This window comes from Schistocerca cancellata, chromosome 7 (genome assembly GCF_023864275.1).
Source record: "Schistocerca cancellata isolate TAMUIC-IGC-003103 chromosome 7, iqSchCanc2.1, whole genome shotgun sequence".
In the NCBI taxonomy this organism is placed as follows: domain Eukaryota; kingdom Metazoa; phylum Arthropoda; class Insecta; order Orthoptera; family Acrididae; genus Schistocerca; species Schistocerca cancellata.
The window spans coordinates 332,714,100-332,741,258 of record NC_064632.1 but is presented as its reverse complement, the minus strand read 5'-3'; the positions used below and the strand labels follow the sequence as shown (position 1 = coordinate 332,741,258).

General features: G+C 43.7%; 1 protein-coding gene across 4 annotated transcripts in view; it reads right to left on the bottom strand.

The window, feature by feature from the left end:
- LOC126092109 (uncharacterized) overlaps window positions 1–27,159 on the bottom strand; it is a 280,658-nt gene that overhangs the window by 92,322 nt on the left and 161,177 nt on the right. For all 4 annotated transcript variants that reach the window (XM_049907543.1, XM_049907544.1, XM_049907542.1 and 1 more), the window contains 2 exons: window positions 6,703–6,782; window positions 6,504–6,624 (listed from right to left, as the gene is read on the bottom strand). In XM_049907543.1, the coding sequence (XP_049763500.1) occupies window positions 6,504–6,624; window positions 6,703–6,782 (201 nt within the window). The remainder of the gene's footprint in view (window positions 1–6,503; window positions 6,625–6,702; window positions 6,783–27,159) is intronic.

The window sequence follows — 27,159 nt, the reverse complement described above, 5'->3', positions numbered from 1 at the left end:
AGAGAGATATAAAATACCAGGAAGTTGGTGGGGAGGATGCATACGAAAGTACCATGCAGTACTTTAAGAAAAATCCTCACTTATCAGGAAATGCCACATACCTTGTCCACAATAGCAGAATAAACTGAAGATTTTTGTGAGATGACAGTAAGCAGAAATGTTTATTTTACTTGTAACAGTTGTCAGCATTGATAAGTAAGGTTAGGTCAGTTGTCCAGAGATCACACACATTTATTTCGTTTGTGACAGTTGTTACATTAGAGAAATACATTAGAGAAATACATATAAAACAGCACAGGTATGCTATAAACTACATTGTTCACTTGTTCAGTTTATAATTAATCATCACTTGGTTTACGAATCTAAGCTGCCATAAATAAGCTTCTGGTCCATTGAAATGATCACAGGAAGCTTTTCGGACTACTTATGTCCATTACACATAATTTCTCCTTTTCTTCTGCCAAACAAGAAACTCATTCACAATATATGTGAGTTCCCATATTGTTGAGCACAGACTTGTTCGCTGCAAAGGCAGAGTTCTGACGCTTCCCGGACACAAATATTGTGTAATATTGTTGCAATGTTCTTGGCCTTCATTACCACAAAACATATTTACACAATATTATTGAGTTAATAGTACTGAACATGTAAGGGCCACTTGACAAAAAACATTAAAAGTGGGAATAGAACACATTCCCTCGAAGGCAGCATAGAAAACTGCTAAACTATTATTTTTTAGTCAGCTTAATTAATAGATAAGAAATACTTAACGTCTTCTCTTCATTGGCCTTCTATGTGAAGAGCACTTCTAAAATAGTAAAATGCAGTGCAGCGGGAAAAAAATGTCAACTCCATCTGAAAGTAATTAAAAATGGTGGATTCTTTCTGGGAGGAACGTTAGGAGCAGTGTCGTATAACGGTAGTCTGCTTGACAGTGTACAGTTTATAAGATCATCCGATGATGCTCTGTCTTGAAGTTAAGTAGAGGTGTTACTGGCAATAGCAAATCCATACCTGGGATTGTCAAAGTGAATGTAAGGTGAGAAATCATTCCTCTAGCCAAATGGATGGCCAGATGGATGGACCATTCCCTGGGATACCCACATGAAGCACATAGTATGACTAAGGGCAGAGGGAAAATAGTGAATATCATCTCTCAATGTGGCAAGGGCAACATCAGTCAACAGCCTGGAGACTACTCACTGAGTCATGACAAATTAAAAGTACTGGGCTCCGTTAATGGATCAGCTTCACCATAAAAACATTACATGTTCCTGGTAACAAATGTTCTTCCTGCCCAGTGGGAGATGCTAAAGCATATTCTGTTCTACCCATAACTTTAGAGCTGTCAGTTTAAATGATGGTACCACACTGATACACATGGAGAACAGAGAGAAGTAGATCAAAAGTAAACAGGGACAAAAAACTTTAGTTCTTTGAAATCATAATTCATGGTCTGGGTACTAACCAAGACGAAGCACACAGGAATATACAGAAAGCACACAGTAATGGGGTTGGAATGGATTTCCAGACCCTCTGTTGGGTCTTCTGCCCACCTGGGAGCCCCACCAGAGCGCAATTGTCAGAGGTCAACACCCTCAAAGTGTAAAAAGAATTTCGTAAGTCAAATTATGAAGTTATTTTATGGTGAGCAAGAGTTTTTGCAGTCTGAACTGAGGAAATAAGATCTCTGCTTTGGCCACAAGACGGTCTATGGGTCAACTATGAAACGCACTAGAACCCAGCCTTGCTCCATAATTACCAACTGGTCCAATCGGGACAGCAAGAGGGCCCCATACGTACAGTGTAGGGAAGTGCAACCTGCACCTCAAGAGTTGTGGGTGAGGAATCAGGTAGCATTAAGCTTCTGCATGCACAGTCTAAAGTTGATCAACATAGGGCAAGCATTTCAGCTTTCTACCAAAGAGGTCTTCCAAAACTCAGGACTGCACAGCAATGCCCGAACACTGGGTATGCAAGTAGACACCTAGATCAGAAGAAACCACGATACGATGACAGAACTGCATTACTTGCAATTTTTTGGAAGAAAACTTGAGACCATGGGAAAGAACACAGCCGGAGGCACTTCAGATGGTTCCGTGGAGCTGGAATTCAGCCCAGGTTACAGATTGGGAGCTATACCATACGCAACAAATGTCCACATCAGCACAGTGAAACCACTGGTCCAATGGAGATCACTAGCCCATTTAAGGCAATAAGAAGGAGTAACACTCAGACGATAGCACCGAGTGATGCTGTTCTCTTCATACCATGGGGAGCTGAGAAGCCCACCAACTTTAAACAATGGAAAAAAGCCTGATGTATAAAAATCAATAGTAACCCTTATAGCCCCAATCATTGAAGGAAAGTGAATACGATGGTGCCAAGTGGTGTCTCGTGTAAGTGATAAAAACTGCAATGAGATGGTATTTACAAAAAGCCTGCTGGATTGCTGTTTCAAACCTAACCAGATGGTGACTTGTGGATTGCCCTCCTGGAAACCACACTGATAATGAGGCCAGAAGGACCTGTGAACCTAGCATAATTGTTGGGCTACCTTCCTTTCAAGCAGTTTGCAGAACACATTGGTGAGGCTAATCGGTTGACAGCTATTAGCGGATTTTAAGTTTTTGCCTTGTTTAAAGATAGCAATGACAACATTGTCCCTCCATTGTTAAGGGAAAGGATCTTCTAGCCAAAGAAGTTGAAGACCCTCAGTGGAAGAGTTTGAGTTGCATTAGATGCCCAGTCATACGATTTTGAATTTAACAAGGGGGTGGGACAGTATAGTGTGTCACTAAATGAGTTTAAAGCCTGACACAGTCTCCTATCATTGAAATGTTCATTACGTAATTCAGGTATTGGAGGACGGGGGGACTAAAGAATAAGGAGATGTCTTCAACTTGTCTTGTGTGTTCAAATGGAAAGGAAAGAAGAGGATGTCAATGCTGCTGCAAAGATGAGCAGTAAAATGTTTAGCGAGAACTCACACATTGGTACAAAAAGACCCCTACCCCAATCCTAAAAGAAGCAGCAGAATCTAGAACAGCTGTTAATTTTTAGCAGTCCTGCAGGTTATGGAATCTGGTCACACCTTGGATGAAGAAGCACATGTTCCTGAGGAAGAGATGTAGCACCCCTGCATTCCATCTTACTGGATTTAATTAGGTAGCAATCTTCTGCAAAAAATTGCTTGAAAGTCTTGAGTGTGGTATGTGGAGGATGATGTTCGAGACATTGCAGGGCTCTTCAATTGCCCTAAATAGCTGTTTAGTATCTGGTCCACTATGATACTGACCAGAGATGGAGGCAGCCTGTAAAAATGGGGATAGCAGCTCCAGAATGTCATGCGATTGTGTCACAAATGTCTGTGAGAACCTCGTCAATAAATCTGGCATAATGGGGGCAAAGACGACAGCATACATATACAGCTGCCAGTTGGCCCTTCCGAGACTAACACAGTAACAAGGAACAGGTCTACTGGAATGACTACTGAGTAGCAACCACTGTTACGAATTGGAGGAATGGATCATAATATCACTTACTGAGAAGGTGCCATGGGTGACACTTTAGCATATACGGTATCATCATTGAGGTGACACAGATCAAAATCGAAAATAAGTTGCTCAATCAGAAATTCCCTACCAGAGGATGTATACCCCAGAGGGTATGGTGTGTTTTGGAATTGCAAAGTAGCAGTAAGGTGGGAGGGGGGGGGCAGATGTCGAACTAAAGTGGCCATCCCAAGGTACACAGGTGCCTGTCTGAGGATAAATAAATGTTACACATCAAATAGTGATTACCAAGACAGTTTGCACTCTCACTACTATGCTTTCAAATGTGGTATACAGGGTAAACAATTCTATGACAACATTGTCAACCAATGTACAGACCCCTCCAGATGCTGTTCAGGGTCATGTCAGTTCTGACAGAAAGTGTGGTACTCTCCAAAAGATGGGGAACGGTCATCTGCAAAATTTGTTTTCTTTGAGAGTATGAGCAGTCTAAGGTGCTGAAGTCCTGGATTGTGCAGCTGGTCCCGGCGGAGGTTCGAGTTCCCCCTCAGGCATGGGTGAGTGTGTTTGTCCTTAGGATAATTTAGGTTAAGTAGTGTGTAAGCTTAGGGACTGATGACCTTAGCAGTTAAGTCCCATAAGATTTAAAAACACACACACACACACACACACACACACACACACACACACACACACACACACACACACACACACACACACGTGAGAGTATGATAAATAGTGGAACAGGATGACATTAGTTGCTGTAGATCTGGCAGGTGACTGTAATACCCAAAGATTTCTTCATTTTCTCATTAACTACTTTACAGAGATAGGACTCTCGTGTAAACTTATCTGCCCTTCCACTATGGGGTTGGAGCTGAAGAGGAGTGGTCAGCACTGGAATTCTCACTCCATCATTCCTTCAGATCCTGGCTGGTATCACATCAGTGGTCTGTGGATTTTCATGGAGAGGGTGCACTCAGTGAAGCCATGTGATGCTTCTCCAGCTGGGTGCAAAAAATCAGGGTCCTCAAGATTGTATTGCACAAACCATTAAAGGAGATGACCTGTCTCTCCCATGGGTTAACTGACTTCCAGAACCATCAGGGGCTGACGTTAAGGGAAAGGAGTGAGTAAATAATCGGCGTACTGCTAATTTCCTGGCCATGGTAACGGCCAAAGTCAATGGCATTAGGCCAGGGTATAAAACTTTTATTTTTTCAAGCTTCAAAATATGAGACACTACTGATGACCTTAAGTTCCTGGGTTTTAAATTCCTTAATTACGGGATCATCACTTCAGGGATTGGGGAGGGCAACTGTCTCTGCAACCGACACAGAAGGATAATTACTCACACAGTGAGTTTTCATGAAGCAGCCAACTAGTCTCCACAAACTGGATTGTTCATACAATGGGAAGATGTATGGCCCAAGGGTTGAAATTTAAAGCACCATATTGGGGATGGGAAATGTATCTGCAAATCAAAATGGTATCGCAAGAGTTTGACTTAGTAGGGAAGCAAAGTCTCCCTCAAAAATGAGGGAGAATATTCCAGTGTCAACCTTGTCGTCTGGCAGGCCTGTATGTACACAACAGTGGACTCCACACTTATTCAGTTTTTCCAATTGATTCCTGGTCACAGTGCAGTGCTAATCCCCAGGGAAACACTAAGCCTTGTACCATTTCAAACACTAATGGAGTGTTATGGTAACAGGTATGTCCCACACAAAGACCAAACCATTTCATAACTTACTGAGGGAAGAGACCTCACAACATACATTTTCAATATTCTGAATAAAGAACATGACTTAGTAGCTAAAAAGAACTCTCCATCAGTCCAGCTGCAAACCAGGAACTGATAAGAGGAAGTGTATACAGTTTGCTTTCCATCCATGACAAACCTAAGGAAGGTAAGTTCTGTAATAATTTGCACTGAAGTATTCAGTTCTGTCTGAAGACACTGCTGGACTCTCATGGCAACTGACTGACAGCTAGGTCTTTTCAATGTGCAAGACACCCACCATGATGCCACCTAATCCAATCAAGGGCTCTCCCCAAAGACACCACTTAGCCAGAGTAATGGCCACATGGTTTGATGACCACTGCCTGGAGTCCCAATGCCCCCTACCTCCTCATCACACACGGGTACACAGAGGTAACAGACCAGGCATCAATAGTGAATTCCCTAAATAGTCAGGAAGGCTACAACCATGAGTACCTGACGAGTCTCCACCACAGAATGGCTAAAATGCTGATGTTTCACAAACAAGTTAGGCTGTCAATGGGTAATCTGTTCTACAGACCAATTCTGAGTAAACAGAGTCAGAGACTGGACTGCAGCACAGGAAATGAAATACTGTAGTGGTTCGCGATCCTGTTTTCACCACATACATACTCATAAAAGGGTTGTGAGCCCTCTAAGAGGGCAGAATGTTTTCTAATCAATGAAAAATAGTCGTTTCATTTCCCAAACGTTGATAAAGTTTTGAACTTAACACTTTTTTATTTTCTAAATTGCATTTCCACTGAAGATTAGGCTTGCGGTTACAGCAAAATAATGTTCTCTTTTGGGTGTGCAGTATGTTGTAATCCGGGGCCTCCCCTCAAACCTCTGTACAAACAAATTTGATACTTGTTAAGTTCTATTTGTGCACCATCATATCATCACTGTCGAGTTTATAACCACCTAGCTCCAATAGGAATGGCGATATGAGTAAAAACATTTTTCAGCTCCTGCTTTATAGGCTGTCTACATGACAGGGAAGTTGTGAGAGTAGCATCAGCCTGGTTCACTGACCTGTTGTGCAGGGGCTACATTTGCAGATGGGCATGGCTGGAGGAACATTCAGAAGGCCGGAGGAGATGATTGGTAGAGAGGAGGAGGCAGGAGGGAGAAGATGATATGAATATGCATATGCAGGCAAAGTCATGGGGAGAAGGCTAGTACAAAATAAAACAATACAAAAGGCATTCACAACCAAGACTTACCTGCTCACGCCTGCTGAGCATTGGATGCACAAATTTGCGGTACAGTATACTGGATCCCTTAGTGGCAGGTGAGAGCAGCCACAGAACCAACAGGATCTTGATCTCATAATAAAATGGAAACCTGAGGAACAAAGAAGATATATTTGTTCAAAAGTTAATTACTGTGACAACAATCACTACAATGGAACCATACGCTTACCAGAAACTCAGGAAGACGTCAGTGAAAGTTTCGGCACAGCTGAACAGGGCAAATACAATCCAGTACATCATCCACTTCACCTAGAGAAGTAGATAGAGATTATTAGCATGATTAAATGAGGAAGGTAATTAATCTAAACAACAAACAATGATAATAGTCAATGAAAAATGAAGACAAAATTCATAACAGTTTAAGTCCACATAATATATTGCATTTCTCGTTAAAATTAAATCTGTTTGTTTCATCAGAATGTTAGATGGCTGAAAAAACAAGGCAGCTTCTTTTATGTGTAAGAGTTTTGAAAACAAAAATTTTCTTTGTACCACCAAGCATGGGGATAAAGATTAGATTAGATTAGATTAATACTAGTTCCACATCATTACGAAATATCGTATTCATGATCCATGGAACGAGTCAAATTTTCCAATACATGACATAATTAAGTTAATTTAACAACATACTTAAGTTAATATATCAACTTTTTCATTTTTTGTGTTTTTTATTTTTATTTTTTTATGTTTTTAATATACATTTTTTTAAATTTATATCTAAAAATTCCTCTATGGAGTAGAAGGAGTTGTCATTCAGAAATTCTTTTAATTTCTTCTTAAATACTTGTTGGTTATCTGTCAGACTTTTGATACTATTTGGTAAGTGACCAAAGACTTTAGTGCCAGTATAATTCACCCCTTTCTGTGCCAAAGTTAGATTTAATCTTGAATAGTGAAGATCATCCTTTCTCCTAGTATTGTAGTTATGCACACTGCTATTACTTTTGAATTGGGTTTGGTTGTTAATAACAAGACATTTAATATACATAAAATGAGGAACCACCATGTTAGTAAAAGCTGAAGACAAAACTGAAGCACTTTATTATGTATATCTGAACCTAGAAGTACAAGAATGTGAGCAGTTATTGAAGAATAAATTTATTATAACCGTAACAGTCTACAGATCTCAAATTTATGAGACATCTAAATTCATTTTTGACTTATGCTATGTCAGACAAGACTAAAGAGTAACCAGTTTGTGGGCATTTCAAACACAGGTACACTAAAATATTATGACACAAAAAAGTTGGAAAAAATAACTCTGGTGCTACAATACCCTTCTCCACAGCAGCAGGTGGATTTAATGATACCATTTTTGTAGACAATGCCCATTGTGAAAAAATTTAGATTGTACTCAACTGCTAATACTATGCCTGACTCCGGTGAACACTTCGCGAAAACGAAGCACACAAAAAAACCACAAAAGTCTGAGAAATTCTCATGAAAAAAAGAAAAGGAGAGATTTTTGGATGGTGCTAAGAATCACATACAAGGTATAGAACAGGAAAAGGCATGTAAGGAAACAGACGCTAATGCATTTCTCAACAAATTTATCAATACTCCAAACAGCTTTCCTACACCGATGTCCTTAATTTCTGTGTAAAAAGTAAAAGACTGGAAAGGTTAAAAATATATCATAAATGAGACAGGGAAATTTATAAAACTGCCATAAAGCAAATTCTAAATTACTGGCATTCAACAATTATTGCAATATACCAAGGAAATCTGCCTGCCATGAAATAAATTAACAATTCTAATAAAATAACTGGAATAAACAGAGAGGACAACCAGAGCCACTGCAACAGAATCACTAAAATGAATGATTCACAAATTTAATTTGGCAGGGGAGACATCAGTCTTCCGTTACCACCAATGTCCGGGAAGACAGATATCTGCTCCGTAATAAACCTGAGGACACACTCGCATCCTTAATATGAGTCTCTATCATGTACCTCGACACACTTGGAAGAGGACAAATCTTTTCGCACTGAATCACATCCTCATCAATGATGGAAAAGGCAGCAACGGAGATTCTCAATAATGATGCAACGCCAGGGTGAAAACATTAGGAAACACATTCACACTCAAATTCCATCAACCACACGAAGCACTTACACAAAAAGCCCTGAAGTTTATTATATTTGTAAATAAAAATGCTAAAAATTAATCCCTATATTTTATCTTAGTGTTAGGAAACCTTTCTGCTTTATCTTAGTTACAATCACCAAAATTACATGCATTTTTATTTTATTTGCTGATCGCTGCATGTAGAATATTGCAGAACAATGACGTATGTTGCAAAGGCAATACAACAAAATATATCTCAGGTTCAGTAATATCAGAGTAATCACTAGATAACAAATTTAAACAATGCAGTGGAGACAAAGGTTAATGCTTAGGAAAAATCATTACTCCAGTCCCACCATCTTATAGTTTGGGACCATCCATATTCATTGCTATATGAACAACTTTCCATTTAACAAACACCAGACATAGCTTGTACTTTTTATCAATGGGGGTTACAAAGCAGTCTTGAACATCCACAACTTAGTATATATCTATTAAAAAAGTAAAAAAAATCAAGTTTGCTAGAGCAAATAAGATCATACCTCTACTTGGACCTGTGAATAATGAAAACAAATTCATGAAACTCACTGAAACATTACTAAAACTCATTTTAAAAAAACTCTTGACGGGTTACATAACCTACTTCACCCTACCTCGACTAAATTGATATGGCTAAAATTCCATTGCATGTAAAACACACACACACACACACACACACACACACACACACACACACACACACACACACACACACCTTTGTTGCTTGATGGCAATTGTGGAAAATGCACTGCACAACTGCTTGTTCCTAATGATGCCAGCTGTACAAATGTCACACCGAAAGGACCTGCCATTAGGTGTCAAGCAGCACATTGTGAGCCTCAGTACAGACGCTGGAAATGAAAAGTCCTGACACACTTACAGGCAGTCAGAAACCAAGACAGCCAAATAAGAGGACTTCACAAATTTTTATGCTATACAACTATCTGCAGACCATTCACTAGGTAATAGCATAAAGTGCAGCAGACAGGAGCAGTCAGTACTCCATCACTAGCTGTTTAATTACTTGAAAAATTTTGGTACTTTTAGGCATTGCTCATTCCAGACATTGGTGAAGTAGGTAATATAATCTCTCCTACACTACAGGTTGTTTCAGGAGGAATGGTAAACATTGTAAGTAGTGGTGATACAGACTAATTCGAATACAACATTCCACAGAAGGTACCACATTTTTATCGGTTATAGAGATACAGTTGTTAGTGCAATGTCAACAAATGTTCACAGACAGTGTTACGTGGAAGAAAATTGTTAAGTTCAAAGTTTATTTTCATAAATACAAACTCTGACTTCACTGCATTTTCAAATTCTCTTGATAACACCACGTGTAGCTCTCCTGAGGTCATCTTTCTGTTCTTTAATCTCTTGGGTTTACATTTTCTTTGTAGAGTTCATCTTGAAACATTCCCACAGACAAGTATCTAAATAAGCAAGGTCCAGGGACATTTATGGCCAAGAAATGTGACTTTCTACAAATTTATATTCTGTGGAATGTTATATGAAGATGACCTGTCACATGACAGATGCTCCTGGATGCTAGAAAGACTAGGTAATGGGATCCTGTAGGACAAACAGTAATCCAACAGGCCGAATCAACTGACAGCCTGTCATACCACATCACGCAGTTAAGCAAAGTTTTCTTGAAACTGTGTGTCCACAAAGGCTAGAGCATTTCCATCGGATAACGTGATGGTATCAGTTAAACCTGTAACACACATCAAAGTGAAGCTGTCTTCTTTTGTAAACAATATTAGTAGGTTTACTTGACAATTTGCAAGTATCCATTAAATACCAATCATCTACCTTCCTCTCCTCCTTGAAGGTGTTGAACCCTCTATAAATGATAAAGGATAGAGGTCTTGCGTATGTAATGTCAGTTACATTTTTGTATGTGGGAAACCAACACAGTGAAATTCAGTGCTTGCTTGTTGAAGGACTACATAGTATGAGCTGAATTATGACTTACTTTATCCATACACCGTTCATTTGCACATTTAAGTGAAACATGAATGTTTGGCACTGCACCAGTCTCTCAGTCCAGTTAAAACATTAGTAAACACACTTTAATCTGATACTCAGTGGCTAGAAAATTGCCAACAACATCATCATCTGCAGGCAGCTGCAGCATTTCTATCACAAATCCCACACACAAATACCATGTTGACACACACAGCATTTGTAAATACACTCCTGGAAATGGAAAAAAGAACACATTGACACCGGTGTGTCAGACCCACCATACTTGCTCCGGACACTGCGAGAGGGCTGTACAAGCAATGATCACACGCACGGCACAGCGGACACACCAGGAACTGCGGTGTTGGCCGTCGAATGGCGCTAGCTGCGCAGCATTTGTGCACCGCCGCCGTCAGTGTCAGCCAGTTTGCTGTGGCATACGGAGCTCCATCGCAGTGTTTAACACTGGTAGCATGCCGCGACAGCGTGGACGTGAACCGTATGTGCAGTTGACGGACTTTGAGCGAGGGCGTATAGTGGGCATGCGGGAGGCCGGGTGGATGTACCGCCGAATTGCTCAACACGTGGGGCGTGAGGTCTCCACAGTACATCGATGTTGTCGCCAGTGGTCGGCGGAAGGTGCATGTGCCCGTCGACCTGGGACCGGACCGCAGCGACGCACGGATGCACGCCAAGACCGTAGGATCCTACGTAGTGCCGTAGGGGACCGCACCGCCACTTCCCAGCAAATTAGGGACACTGTTGCTCCTGGGGTATCGGCGAGGACCATTCGCAACCGTCTCCATGAAGCTGGGCTACGGTCCCGCACACCGTTAGGCCGTCTTCCGCTCACGCCCCAACATCGTGCAGCCCGCCTCCAGTGGTGTCGCGACAGGCGTGAATGGAGGGACGAATGGAGACGTGTCGTCTTAGCGATGAGAGTCGCTTCTGCCTTGGTGCCAATGATGGTCGTATGCGTGTTTGGCGCCGTGCAGGTGAGCGCCACAATCAGGACTGCATACGACCGAGGCACACAGGGCCAACACCCGGCATCATGGTGTGGGGAGCGATCTCCTACACTGGCCGTACACCACTGGTGATCGTCGAGGGGACACTGAATAGTGCACGGTACATCCAAACCGTCATCGAACCCATCGTTCTACCATTCCTAGACCGGCAAGGGACGTTGCTGTTCCAACAGGACAATGCACGTCCGCATGTATCCCGTGCCACCCTACGTGCTCTAGAAGGTGTAAGTCAACTACCCTGGCCAGCAAGATCTCCGGATCTGTCCCCCATTGAGCATGTTTGGGACTGGATGAAGCGTCGTCTCACGCGGTCTGCACGTCCAGCACGAACGCTGGTCCAACTGAGGTGCCAGGTGGAAATGGCATGGCAAACCGTTCCACAGGACTACATCCAGCATCTCTACGATCGTCTCCATGGGAGAATAGCAGCCTGCATTGCAGCGAAAGGTGGATATACACTGTACTAGTGCCGACATTGTGCATGCTCTGTTGCCTGTGTCTAGGTGCCTGTGGTTCTGTCAGTGTGATCATGTGATGTATCTGACCCCAGGAATGTGTCAATAAAGTTTCCCCTCCCTGGGACAATGAATTCACGGTGTTCTTATTTCAATTTCCGGGAGTGTATATGGGGCATGATTAAAGAAATACAGCAGAGCTGGTTAACAAATTGCAATCACAGTAGAAAGATTCAACTATGTAAACTCAAACAACTTCAAAACAAAAATAAGTCAGTAAACAAGCTAAGAGTAACACATGGAATGAAAACTGCTCTATGTAACCAGCTGTATCTCTGTAACCAATAAAAACTGGATAGGCCTACACATTATATGGGATGTTTTATCATTTATTTACTATTCCTCCTGAAGCACCCTATAAAAAATCTCTCTAACCTCTCTGAATCACGAACGGTGTCCCTCATTCTAAGGACAGAATCCCGTCTCACCAGTGCAGACCTCCAGCATTCTACATGTCAACTGCAGCTGAGGAACAATGGATTGGATTAGATTGAACTGATGAGGTTAAAGCAGGCTAACTATGAAGTCACCAGTCCCTTCCCATCCTATAAACGTTAAGTCGGGAAGAGTCCTCAGAAAGGAATGACAAGGATTGCAACTGAGAATCAATAAATCCAAGAGACAGAAGCAAACAGAACTGAGAAAGAGGTAAGAGGGTTGTAAGAGGGTTATAAGATGGGTGAGATGCTGTGCCCACAAAGCAACTTTAGGACCCGAAACATATTAGGTAATGGATGACACACCCTCTGCATTTGATCAGCATTTCCTTACCCTCATTACAACAAGGAGACTAGGAACACTGACCAGGCGATAAAAACTCAGGACAGAATGACAACGTTGAGGCAGTAAACAGATGTGTAAAAGTTGGAAGGGCAGGAGGCAGGCCAAACCACCGGGCAAGGGCAGCCATGGGCCCCCTGGGTCGAAGCAGGTGACGAGACCAATGTGGCCCACCTCAGAGAGAGAAGCAGAGTCCACATTCAAAGGTACAACATAAAACCAGATTAGCCACTTACGCATAGCCTGTCAGGAAGTTTAAGGTTCTGCTGTAAGACAAACAAATTGGAGCAATCAAGTAAAATGTGAGCCACCATCAGATTGATGCCACCAAAATGAGGTGGATCTTCACATCACAGGATGTGGCTGTGGGTAAGCCAACTGTGGCAAAAGCAAAGCCAACAATGGTTGACTGCCTGTGAGTAGAAGGAATAGGAGAATGTCACAAGGCTGTGATACTCTTTATTACTCGCAGTTTGTTCACAGGAATCAGGGCACATCAATCCAGGCACATCAATCCATATTCCAAGCCAATAACTGACACAGTCAAACAAATGCCTGTTTCCAATACCCCCACCTCCAGAGTCGGCTTCCTGGTAGCCAACTTTGCCAACCAGTCAGTATGTACTTTCCCTGGGATTCCAACACAATCTGGAGTCCATTAACAGATTACCAACCATCCAGCTTGATGGAGGTCATAAAGAAGATCCTGGACAGTCAGAACAAATGGATGTCGTCGATAGAAATGATCAACAGCCTGAAGACTACTCAGAAAGACACTGCTGATTAAGAATGTCTCACCGGTTCAAGAATGAACATGGCTCAGGGTTTGGAATGAAAGGAACTAAACTGCAAGGTCATCAGTCCCTTCATATATTAAATGTCAAACAGGACTAGCCGTCAAAAGGAGGAGGCAAAAGGCAAAGCCTAAAAATAAAGGATAAAGAGAACAAAAAGGTGGAAAGGTTAGAGGCCAGGTAAAGACCACCTAGCAAGGGCCTCCAAGGGATCCCAGACCAGGAGGGGCAGGGGGCGGGGCAGGTGGAGGGAGGGTGGTGGAGCTGGACAAGGGTACCCCCACCAACCCCATAGACAGTCAATGACGCCAAAAAGCCCTACCTTACAGAGATGAATGGAAACAACCTTCACAGTCAAAACGTAACACCAGATCAGCCGAGTTGCCATTGTCTGCTAGCACCAGAGGTAGTGTGTCAGGAAGATTAAGATGCTGCCTCAAAGCAGCCAAATTAGCCAAATTAGGGCAGTCTATGAGTAAGTGGGCCACTGACATGCGGGCTCTACATTGGCGGTGAGGGTTTCCCTCATGTGTGAGAACCTGGCCATCATTCAGCGAAGTGTGGCCAATGTGGACTCTACAGAGGATGGTGGACTTCCTGCAAGGAACATGCAAGGCAGACTGCCATGTGGTTGTGGTCTCCTTAACGGTCTATTTTTTGGAGGAGATCAGGGCAGACCAATCTGAGTACCAGACTTCCAGGAATTGATGACATATAAACAAGCAAATGTCCAATTATGGGACTGCCATTTCCAGACTCGGCATCCTGCTGGCCAGCTTGGCCAGCCCATCAGCTCATTCATTTCCCAAAATTCTAACAAGACTGGGGGTCCAAACGTAAACGATTGGCTGCCCAGCTTGATGAAGGTCAGAGACAAGGGCCTGGACAGCTGTAACCAGTGGATGAGGAAAGTAACACTGGTCTATAGCCTGAAGGCTGCTAAGGGAGTCACTACAGATTAGGATATTCCTGCCACAGCAAGAACAAACATAGCTAAGGACTAATGGAATTGCCATCAATTCAGCAGTGAAGACATTGCAGCCATTTGGCAGAAAGTGGAGTTCACAGCATCGTGTGTGTGTGTGTGTGTGTGTGTGTGTGTGTGTGTGTGTGTGTGTGTGTGTGTGTGCAAAGCCTGTTCATCCGTTAATTGTTGAGCGATCAGTGAATATCACTTCCAAACCCAGGTACTTCTCAAGAACAGCCAAGAATAGGCGGCAAAAAATTGTGGGATCAACGGAACCACTGGGACCAAAGGATACTTCAAGACAAATCCAAGGTTGGGGTAGAACTCATGAGGGCCAGATGCGATGTCTCCCTCACCAGAGGCAACAGGAGGAAGTTGCAGTTCCGAACAGAGACACTGGAGGCAGGCAGCAGCTGCAAACCCAGTTCTGGGTCACTGCTGTTGAAGTTGCATCTCTCTTCCAGGGAAAATGACATGGTAGTTGGGATGTTCAGGGAAGCTATGAACATGTATAGCATAATTCAGAAGCTGTTGTTAGTGCCCGATAGGTAATGGAGGGACTCCAGTCTCAGCTAGTAGGCTGTTAACAGGGCTAGTTTGGAAGGCTCCTGTTACAAGTGAGACCCCAAAATGATTAATGGGGTCCAGTATCTGCAATGCTGTAGGTGACGCAGAACCATATACAAGACTCCCTAGTTAAGACAGCAATGAATCAGGGCTTTGTAGAGCCACAGAAGGCTAGAGTGATCTGTACCTCAAGTAACGTTACTGAGGCAGCGAAATGTATTGAGATGTCGCCAGCACATGATCCTCTAGGTAAAGATCTGGGTGTGGGTGGGCAGTATGACAGCAACAGAAGTGCACGACAAGGGTCTTTGCGGCTGAAACCTGAAAGCAATGAGTGAGAGCCCAATTGTGCCTTTCGTATGGCGCCCTGTAAGTGACGCTCAGTAACAACCAAACAGGAAGTGCAATAATAAAAGCACAAATGGTTGTCATATAAGAAGGGTGATATCGAAGATCCCGCAGCTGCCGCTAGACTGTTGATGGCCACCATAAAGAGGGGGACACCCAGTACCGACTGCTGCAGGACCCCATTCTCTTGGACATGGGGGTATTTAGTAAACCACTCACCTGAAACTGGAACATACAGTGCGACAGGAAGTTCTTGACAAAAATCGGGAGTGGACCCCAGAGATCCCACTCACGTAATGTAGTAATGATGTGATGACACCATGTCGTGTCATGAGCCTCCTGTACATTGAAAAAGACAGTGATGAGGTGGTGACAACATACAAAGGCCATCCCGATGGTGAACTACAGGTGAACAAAATTATAAGCAGCACAGCAGCCTTTGTGAAAACCGCCCTGAGGTGCAACAAAAAGGGCCCTAGACTCAAGGAGCCAACACAGCCGCCTGCTCACCATCGAGAAATTTACAGAGAATGTTGGTAAGGCTGATTGGTCGATAACTGTCCATCTCAAGGAGGTTCTTTCCCAGTTTCCGTACTAGAAATAATGTACTTTCTCGCCAATGAGATGGGAACTCCCCCTCTTTCCAGATCCAATCAAAAAGGGCAAGGATATGACGCTGACAACCCATTGAGGGATTTTCCAGAATTTGATTGTGGATGTGGTCTGGCCCTGGGGCTCTATCAAAGCAATGGGCAAGGGCACTGGAGAGTTGCCATTCACTGAATGTAGCATTGCATGGCTTGCAGAGTATGGATGTAGATGTAGGTAAGTACATTCACTCCTCCCACTGTTTTATGAGCCGAAAGGCAGAGTGGTAGTTAAAGATGTGCAAGCATAATGCTCAGCAAATGCTTGGTGACAGCTTCTGGATCAGTATAAATGGCACCATCTAAGGAAATACTTTACCACCTGCAGGGGACTGGAAGCCATAGAGTTGTCTGATCTTTGTCCATGCCTGTGATGGAGAGTTATGTGATCTAACGGTGAAAACGTACTGTTCCCAGGATTCTTGCTTTCATTGTTTTTTGAGGTAAGCAAACAGGGGCACAGAGCCCTTTAAAGGCAGTGAGATGCCCCAGTGAAGGGTGTGCCTTATGACATTGGAGACACCCCTTTAGATCTCTAATCGCTGCAGCGATCTCTGGAGTCCACCAGGTTACCATCTTCCAATGAGGAGGATCCTGAGGAAGAAGGGCTGACTTTGATGGCTGCCAAAAGAATGGCTGCCACTGTATGCAGAACTGCCACAACGATACCGCCATTCGATGGGGAGCTAAGGACAACAGCAGAAGTGAACCCATCCCAGTCAGTGTTATGGAGAACCCTTCTGGGCGGGTGTCCAGGGAGCAACACTGAAGGAGGGACAGGAAGATCGGGAAGTAGTCATTACCACACAGGTCATCGTGGACCCTCCAGTGGATAGATGGCAGATGGCCAGGACTGCAAAAGGAGAGCTCAGTGGCCGAATAGGTTCATGGTGCCACATTGATGTGTGTGGGGGCACCAGAGTTCAATAAGCGAAGATAAAGCTGTGACAGTAAAGTTTTGATGTCTTTTCCATGGCCAGTGATCATTGAGGGGAGCTGAGAGAGCAATGCAGACAACGAACCCTGGGACACAACGTAATCAGGAAGGAGTTAAACATTACAGATAGTAAAATCCTAAGGTCCCATTCCTGAACAGCCACAGCCTCCAAAGGCATATCAATAGGCAAAATATTACTCTATCTAGAGTCCATCACATATGTAAAAACTCCACCCAACACCCTTTCGTAGTTGGTATGATTATTAAAATAACCTTGGTAGCCACAAAGGGCTGGGGTTTGAATTGCTGGAAACCATGTTTCCTGTAGGGCAATACAGAAAGCTACAGTAGCTTAGCCAGGTGATGAAAAAAAATCCTTTATAATTCCACTGGAGGATACGATTGTCTGAATACTGTGGGGGCATGAAACTGTGGGGGGACAAGTTATGACCGAGGGTCATGTACTGCCACCAGTTGAGACGTCAGGGCATTGACTGCCACAGGTTCTGTGGCACATTCCCTGGGGAGATCTGGTGCCTCAGGGGCCACCAGGACCTCCACCTTGGGCACAGAAGGAGTAAATGTGTGGTGGTTTCCTTTGCCTTACAGGAGTTCTTTTTGTTTGTTTTTTTGTCCTCCTCCTCCTCAGAAGACAACAACTCAAAGTCTCCCTGAATTTGTTTCAGGGACAGAGCAAGAATGAGCAGTTCGACAGCCAGCAGCCTGTTGTTCCTTCAGCCACTTGCTGGTGTCTGGCTGTGAGCTAGCAGGAACCATGAAGGAAGAATCCCAAGGGATCTCTTCCTAGCTAGAGAAGATGGAGGATGAGGTACCTATGGCAGGGGGACAGGGCCCCAGCAGGTGCGGAGCCAATGCTCCCGAAGTGGGTGCAGTGGAAGCACTAGAGGGGCCCCCAACCCCCTGGGGACATGTATCAGTGGACGGCTCTGAGGGCCCAATGCACGAAGCCCAACAGACGAAGGTATTGTGGACAGAGAAGGTGACGACATTGAAGCTGTAGGCTAAGATTTCCTTAGTTGTCTGGGATTGAGATGCTCATATTTTTTCTGAACTCTTGATATGTGATCCAGGGTTTTATACTCCTGGATTTTCTTCTCACGCTTAAAAAAGGAGCAATCTGGCGAGCAGGGATAGTGGAGCTAGCCACAGTTTACATGGATGGGTTGAGGGTCACAAGGAATGTTCACAGGCAGTGGACATCCACAATCCCTGCAGGCAGATGTAGCAGTGAAACAGGAAGACGTATGTCTGAACTTCATACAGCTGAAGCATCTCACACGAGGAGGAACATATGGTTTCACGCCACACTGGTAAACCATCACCTTGACCTCAGGCAATGTATCGCACTCAAAAGCCAAGATGAAGACCCGAGTACCAATTCTGTTATCTCTTGGTCCCCACATACTGTCGCTGTAAGTTGGTCTGTAGTTCACCGTCAGTTTGCAGAAGAACATCACGGTGAAAGATCACACCCTGGACTATTTTGAGAAACTTGTGGGGGGCGACAGTCACAGAATCTCACCCAACTTTTCGCAAGAGAGCAGGCAGAAGATGATATTTTAATGAGGGTACTGCTCTTCATCTTAGAGATAACTGCAACTTGTCTGTATCTGTCCTCAATGTATTCCACCAAAAATAAAGGCTTTGTGGCCGAAAAGATATCCCCATCAGTCCTGGTATAGACGACGTATTGGGGGGAGGATTTTGCTCCTTGTTTTGTCCTGCATTCCTCCCACATTGTAGCAAGGGGAGGGAATGTGCTGGGATCGTACTTTGTTGCACCATATGAGACGTTGCCATTTGAAGATACTGTTGAGGCCGTGTGACCACTATATGCCTTGTGAATTTTAAAATTTTCCCGGCGAATTGACTGTTCAAACAGCTGCGACGGCTCACCTGAAGATGACTGGCAGGTGCCCAGTTGAAATATCGTGCGAAGTATTGAACGACGACCGGCTGCAAGCCCGAAATTTGTTTGAACACTATATGCCTTGTTTACCCCCACTGTGAGTGGGGGCTCTCCCCATGGGCGCCACCCCGCCATGCCAATGGGTACCTGGCCAGTAAGCCATTGCTGGGAATCCCCATGCCCCAGTCATGACAAGCACACACTCCATGGCATACAGGAGGAGTGTGCAGCACAGGTACAAACAGTGTGATCCCTGCGTGGTCAAGAGGCTAACACTGTGCAGGTACTTGACGACCCCAGTCCCACAACAGGATCGCTACCATGCTGGGCTTTGGGTGTACTGTGACGACAGGAATGAAGGGTGACAGGGTGAAAGGGCACAGAGGCAAAGCATACACCACAGTGGGCGACCTACCCTGCACGACACACTCTTCCGTAAAATATGGAGAAGATGGCAGGCCAAACCCAATAATGGGGGCCATATAATCGTTAATGGAAGGTGAAGTTGCACCAAGAATAAAACTAGAAATCAAGGCCGAAATCGTGAACCAAGCAGGGTCTGCAAAACCATGACCATCTGATAGAAAGTCAGAGAAGTGAAAAGATAACTGAAGTGTACATTTGTAGCACAGAAAGAGGACCACTCACCAACGAGTGGTGAGCCCCATGGTGGGCAAATACATTTGGCAATGGACTTATTCATGGAATCAAGAGCTACCCCAAGAGGAAAATACGCCGTAATTTTTTTTTAAATATTGTATAGACGATGGTATTCATCACAATCTATGATTATGTGTACAATGTCATCGTCAATGGGGCAGAAGTAACAGTTTGAAAAAGGAATGAATTTTAACAAATGTCTCGTTTTACTGGTATTCATATGATCTGCACTTAGTCGTAAGAGTAACAATCTCTTTTCTCGAGAGCGCCAAGCTAAGAAACCGTGGTTGGAGTGGAATCTGTTGCTGAATCGCCCAACACCATGTGCCTTTGATGTTGCGGCCGATGTCCACTTACTTTGTCCATTACGTTTTTGCTTGTCTGGCGAGCCTACTAGAAAAACACGCTATGGTAGGGGTATGTGGGTGGGAAGCACATACTGCACCAGTTTTGTCAGTTTATCTGCACGTTCGTCGTCCCTTATTTGAACATGTCCCAGTATCAATTGAAAGTGAATCTGTTGACGCATCTCCTTTGCTCGACTGAGGCTTCGCAGCATATCGTGTGCAAAAGGATTAAAGTTTAGTCTTCAGCTGCCCTCAAAGAGAATGTGCGACATTCATCAAGTCAGTCAATACTAGGAACTTTACTTTTAAGTCGAGTATGTAAGGATAGCTTCATAAATGGCGTACTACTACTACGCAGTTAACATAGACGCTTGAGTAGGCAGCAGGAAAGATTGTCCACTCTCCTGTTCCATCGTCAAAAAATGCGCCTCGCCCAAAGACACACATTTTGGAACCATCCGTCTACAACGTGTACCAGTCATGTCAGTTATGATCGAACTTCGACATTGCACAAGCCCTCAGTTCACTCGGGTTTACGGATGTTTAAGTATATGACCATCATATACAGCACAGTGAATTTCTGACGAGACATCGTTTGCTTTACACTGGTCTCAGCTTAATTCTTTTACCCTCTGTCGCGATAATATTTTAAAAACTATCCTTCGTATGGCTGACGAGGTAAGGCAGTCTCCTTACGTTTGCTGCAGGATATTAAGAGAGGAAATCCAAGGGCTGCTCTCATCCTGTTCATCCCACCTCCAGACATCCGTCGTGAATGTGCATCCAGACTGAAAAAGTCTAAGGCATTGAATCTGAAGACCCACGCAATACACGGGTATTAGCCAGCAGTACCAAGGCTGAAGTCAAGGGAAAGCTTTCTCCATTCAACTGAAAGCCTCACTGAACCACCTTCGAACTTCAGAGTCAACTCGTGACGTTCCAGATCCAGCCACCTAGCAGGGTGGACGATCCCGACCGAAAGCCTCCCACCAGGTCACGAAGAAAGCCGGTCAATATGGAAGACCCTGAACAGGCTGCGTTCTGCAGTTGGAAGAACGAAGACCAACTTGAAAAAGTGGGGATTTGCATGCGACCCCACAGCATGTGAATGTGGTGAACAACAGACAATGAGGCATCATCTTGTCTGCAGTCTATGCCCAACGTCATGCGCGCCTCAGAATGTCATCGATGCCACCAAGGAAGCATCCTAAATTGCTGCATACTGGTCACGCCGCATTTAATTGCAATGCTTATAGTACCATGTTTTGGAACATTTTGTATAACTTGTAAGCTAGAGTGTGTGTTTCTGACACGATTAACTAAAATTCTGTTCATCAGCACTATAGCGAAGCATTTCTTTGGTATGACGATATCTGAATCTTTCGGAGGCGTTTTAATAGGAGCTGTCCCTGTAATCGTTGCGGATTATTGTCACGTGGACAACTTTCTCCGTTAAATTTAAAGGCAGTGAATAAGCTGTGTCTCTAGTTGAGATGAGCGTTCTCCCGATGGCGACAGTTGCGAGTCGCGACAAGACGTGGCCTTGTGGGCAATGAGGGTGGTTACAAGAGTCCGAAAAGGCGCTTCCTCTTTGCCATCGCCCTAGTTCCAGGCAAATGCACGAATTCGCAGTACACGTGACCTTCATTTTAAATGCTGCCACTAGCTACACTTCAAGTTGACTGCATAATCGTAGTGAATGTTTTAACAATATGCACTTTACAAGTGCCCGCCTTGGTTGTGGTTAGGGATTAACTAAACTATTATTCTAGCATGTAGCAGTCTCGTGTATATCGAAAAGCAACGAAATTTAGGGTTTAACGCCGCATCGATGATGTGGTCATCAGCATAATCTTGGAATAGGAAAAGGATTCGGGGCTCGGGCGTGTCCTTTTGAAAGAAACCGTATCCCGTCATTCTTCTGATGCAATTTAGGGAAATTTCACAAAAAATCTAAATCTTCAGAATGCAAGTGTAGTGTCTTAGCAGTGCGCCACCTCACTCAGTCGCGTAAACCATCCGCGAAGTGTTTTATGCTCCGTGACCAGTGTAGGCTACAGATTTCCAAAAGTGCAACACTGGTATCAGTAAGAAAGAGTCAAAAATGGTTCAAATGGTTCTGAGCACTATGGGACTTAACTGCTGTGGTCATCAGTCCCCTAGAACTTAGAACTACTTAAACCTAACTAACCTAAGGACATCACACACATCCATGCCCGATGCAGGATTCGAACCTGCGACCGTAGCGGTCGCGCGGTTCCAGACTGTAGCGCCTAGAACCGCTCGTCCACTCTGGCTGGCTAAGAAAGAGTCCTTTTCTCTAAATAGTTTCATGGGATACGAGCCTAGAAATACGTGATTTTATTGTAGGTGGAATCAGGCCACCAGGGGAATTCTGCGGCTGAATTATTTCCGTGATTTTCAACATACAGTTAAAAGTATTGTTATAAATGACGAAATTTCACAAAAAATTCTATATCTGATGGCTGGACGGGAGTCTAAACCGCCATCCTCTCCGAATAGGATGGGCATTCGCGAAGGAAAGACTGCGTGCGTGCGCCATGAAAGTTGCACCGAGATGATGATAACTAAAAACTATATGAAATCGCCGACTGCAATTTCAATTTCACCTAGTTCCTAGTTTGTCAGTGATTCTTGATTGTCGTCGTCGTCGTCGTCATCGTCATCATTCCGAAGCCTAGTTTGATGCACCTCTCCGCGCTAGTCTATTTTCTGCAAGCCTCTTCATCCCTGCATAACGACTGCATCCAATGTTCATTTTTAGTGTATTCGAGTTTTGGTCTCTCTCTCTCTCTCTCTCTCTCTCTCTCTCTCTCTCTCTCTCTCTCTCTCTCTCCCCCTCTACAATTTTTACCCCCTCCAAACTTCCGTCCATAACGAAATTTATTGTTCCTTGATGCCTCACGCTCGATACCTCCGTTTTAGAGATGTTTTGCCAAACATTTCTTTTTTCTGCAATTCGACTCAGTACCTCCTCATCAGTTATCCGTCTAACCGTCTTCATTCTTCTATAGCACCGCATTTCAAAATCTATTCTCCTACTGTCTTGAGTTCCTTATCGTCCACGTTTCACTTCAGTACTAGGCTACATGCCATACAAAAGCTTTTAAAAAAAAGACTTCCTAAGACTTAAATTTATATTCAATGTTAGCAAATTCCCATTTTTCAGAAATGAGTTTCTTGCTATAGCCAGTGTTCGTTTTATATTCTCTCTGCATCAGCCGTCGTCAGTTGTTTTGCTACCCAAGTAGCAAAAATCATCTGCTTTTAGTATCTCATTTTTCTAACCTAATACCATCACAATCACCTGGTTAAAATCGACTTAAGCCCATTACTCTTGCTTGACTCAGGGAATTACAAGGGACTCAACAGCGAGGTCATCAGTCCTCTCTTCCTTTAATAATCGACGCTTAAAGGATTTCATGACGAGGAAATAGACAGCTTTAAGCACAAAAAAGTTATAAACTACCGTGTAGTTGGGGACGTGGACTGGCCAGAAGCAGCCAGCGGTCGCCGCCCGCGCCCACCAAACCACTCACAGGGCTATTTAGTCCTGCCGAGTGCGGCGCGAGGTCAACTTCCACACCCGGCCGACAGTTTTCCCATTCACAAAATGGTGAAAAGCAAAAACCATGACAAGAAGAACGAATATAAGTGCATGAAGAAGCTCAAAATGCCGTTTTCAACCTTATTTATCTTTCCAAAACTACCTATCGTACAGGTTAGTTTGAGACCAAATATGAAATTTAAGGCGGCAAGACAACACACGCAGTGTTCTTCCAGCAAAATCGTCATAATTCAAATGTTGTCCTTCTGAACTAATTGTCAGATGACTGGTACAATGTTCACGCCACATAGTATACGTAGCGCACGGTCGGGTAGCCAAGAAAAAGGGGGTTATTTGAGTTTTCGTAAGCGAAGTGGCAAAGCGTCTTTAAACCTGCGATCGCGTGACAGGAAACACAGCATGCAAATATATTATCAGACGAAGAGGTCATTACAGATTCAAAACTCTCCTGTGAAATTAAGCATTGTCGCGGTAAGCAAAGGCGTCCCCTTTATAAACTTTTTTTTATATACTTGCTGCACAAAATTGTCATCCCAAGCAACTAATACGAGGGGGCGTACAATAAGTAGTGCAACACTTTTTTTGGCCAATTTATGTTGAAAAATGCTAAATTTGTTGTGGAACATCGTGGATAATTCCCGCTTCAGCCCCTATAGTTTTATCAAATTCCGATTGGTGGCAGCGCTATACGTAGCCTTCAAAATACCGTCTATAACAGAGGAGCAATCCAGCCGGAGAGCTGTCTGAGTTTCTTTTGGCGGAAAACCAGAGCATCGCAGATATTCATATGCGCTTGCAGAATGCCTACGGAGACCTGACAGTGAACAAAAGCGCGGTGAGTCGCTGGGCGAGGCGTGTCGTCTTCGCAACAAGGCCGCGCAAACCCGCCCGATCTCCCGCTTGCCAGCAGGCCGCACACAGTTGCGAAACTGAAGAAAAAACTGCAGCTTGTTCGTCGCTACAAAAATGCAAACGCAAGGCCTCACAGAAGTCTGCGTATTTGAGAGCGGAACTACACTGGACTGTTATTCATTCACCCTACAGCCCCGGATCTCGCTCCTTCCGAATTCCATCTTTTTGGTCCAATGAAGAATGCAGTCCGCGGGAAGCAGTACGTGGATGATGAGGTTACTGATGCATTAAGACGTTGGCTCCGACGCCGACCAGTAGAGTGGTATCTTGCAGGTACACAGGCCCTCCCGGTAAGGTAGAGTAAGGCCGTCGCACAGAACAGAGATTATGTTCAAAAATAGCGTTTTGTGGCCAAAAGAGTGGACAATAATATGGTCTATTGGAATCGTGGATAAAATCAACCTGCTTTCAGGAAAAAAGTGTAGCATTACTTACTGAAAGCCCCTCGTATATTCGCTCCACACAACAAATTCAGCGCCTCCTCTGAAAATGAGCTCTCAGCTCGAAATAATCCAGATTAAGTCAAACATCTAAATAGCAAAGCAAATGTGCGGTAATGGTTTTCTTTAAAAGCCGTTAAGTTGCTTGGGGACGAAAAAGGAACCCATTACAGAGACGGAAATTCGAGAATGTAACAAGTCACTTCTCAACAGCCGGATTCTAGTAGCAATAGATGTAAAAACTTGTGGAAAAATTTGGAAAACAGTCATAATAGTTGGTACACACGCTAACTAACGCGTGGAAAATATCTGCCCAATTGTATGCCTATCATTAACATGCATGGCGCTACGCTAGATCCCATGATTCCTACTTATATCGACGCTACCCAAGAATGGATCACTGACATTTATAAAAAAATCTGTGGATCGCAGCATAATTTTTATTTACAATAACATATTTGTGGGTTTTTATTTTAGTGTGTATATGACTGCCTTCTATATTTAATATTATCACGAACCAGAATAATGGGAAAGGTTTGGAAGAGGTGATGACATAGCGACAGCCACAGTAGAGAAGAACGCAGATAGGACTATGTGAGTCCGTCAACAAAAAATTGCTAACCAGACGGCAGAGAGCGGTGTGGACAGGTAGATGTGACAAGTATCGTACACCCAGCAACATGTCCACAAAAATTGTTCCAGTAATAAAACACGCTACAACCACTAATCCCACTACACCATTAGAATTCTGTTATATTCTGCCATAAAACTAACGTCAATTTCAATAAAAATCAGGAATCAGAGCGACATGCGACGTAAATGGGTTTTTCTGGAAGGAAGGTTATGGTAACATCAGCGAAGTTGTCAAACAGCGGCTTCACGCCTGCAAACGGTTTCCGTTAATTAACCCTAGTAATATCAACGGGGAGTGGGAGGGGGGGGGGGGTGGCGTTTACTTTATGTCCACCATTGAAAATACTGTATTCTAGAATAAGTTACTTTTTTATTTTATTTTTAATATCAAAGAGAGCCCTGCCCCACCATCCGTTGTTAGTAAACGCTAGTGAAAATGCGTTGGTATTGCTAAAGATTAATTCCCAATAATTAAAATAAAATATGCTGAAGATTAGATGGGTAGATCACATAACTAATGAGGAAGTATTGAATAGGATTGGGGAGAAGAGAAGTTTGTGGCACAACTTGACCAGAAGAAGGGATCGGTTAGTAGAACATGTTCTGAGGCATCAAGGGATCACCAATTTAGTATTGGAGGGCAGCGTGGAGGGTAAAAAATCGTAGGGGGAGACCAAGAGATGAATACACTAAGCAGATTCAGAAGGATGTAGGTTGCAGTAGGTACTGGGAGATGAAGAAGCTTGCACAGGATAGAGTAGCATGGAGAGCTGTATCAAACCAGTCTCAGGACTGAAGACCACAACAACAACAACAACAACAACAACAACAATTAAAATAATGACAAAGTTATGCAGGACTGTAAGCAATACCTTAGTATACTGCAAATTAAGCTTCATAGTTAACTCTGGTTCTCTTGTTGCAAACTGACTTTACACTCCGATTGCTGCTAGCCATGGAGCCGAAAACTGTCCTCCAGATAGCGGCTATATACCGATCTAAACAATTATTCCCTTAATGCCTTGTGTCGCGAATTCCAATAATACCAAAGCGATTCTAAAAAGTAGATGGCTAACTGCTTTTGAGCGCCAGTGGATGCAGGTGCAGATTCTATATGAAGCCACTCACATGCGCTGTTTCGTGAATATTTCGGGTCACACACACACACACACACACACACACACACACACACACACACACACACACACAAGAGAGAGAGAGAGAGAGAGAGAGAGAGAGAGAGAGAGAGAGAGAGAGAGAGAGAGAGAGAGGGGGGGGGGGGGTTGTCAATGTTTGGACAACTACAGCTAGATACAGAGGTACAATCAGTTCTGAAAATTATTAGCTTCTTCTGTAGTATTGCCAACGTGACGTAAATCACATTTCGATGTAATGAACTAGTTGCACGTAGAACTAATACTGTTTATGCAAAATACGCATTATTAGGCGTCTGTG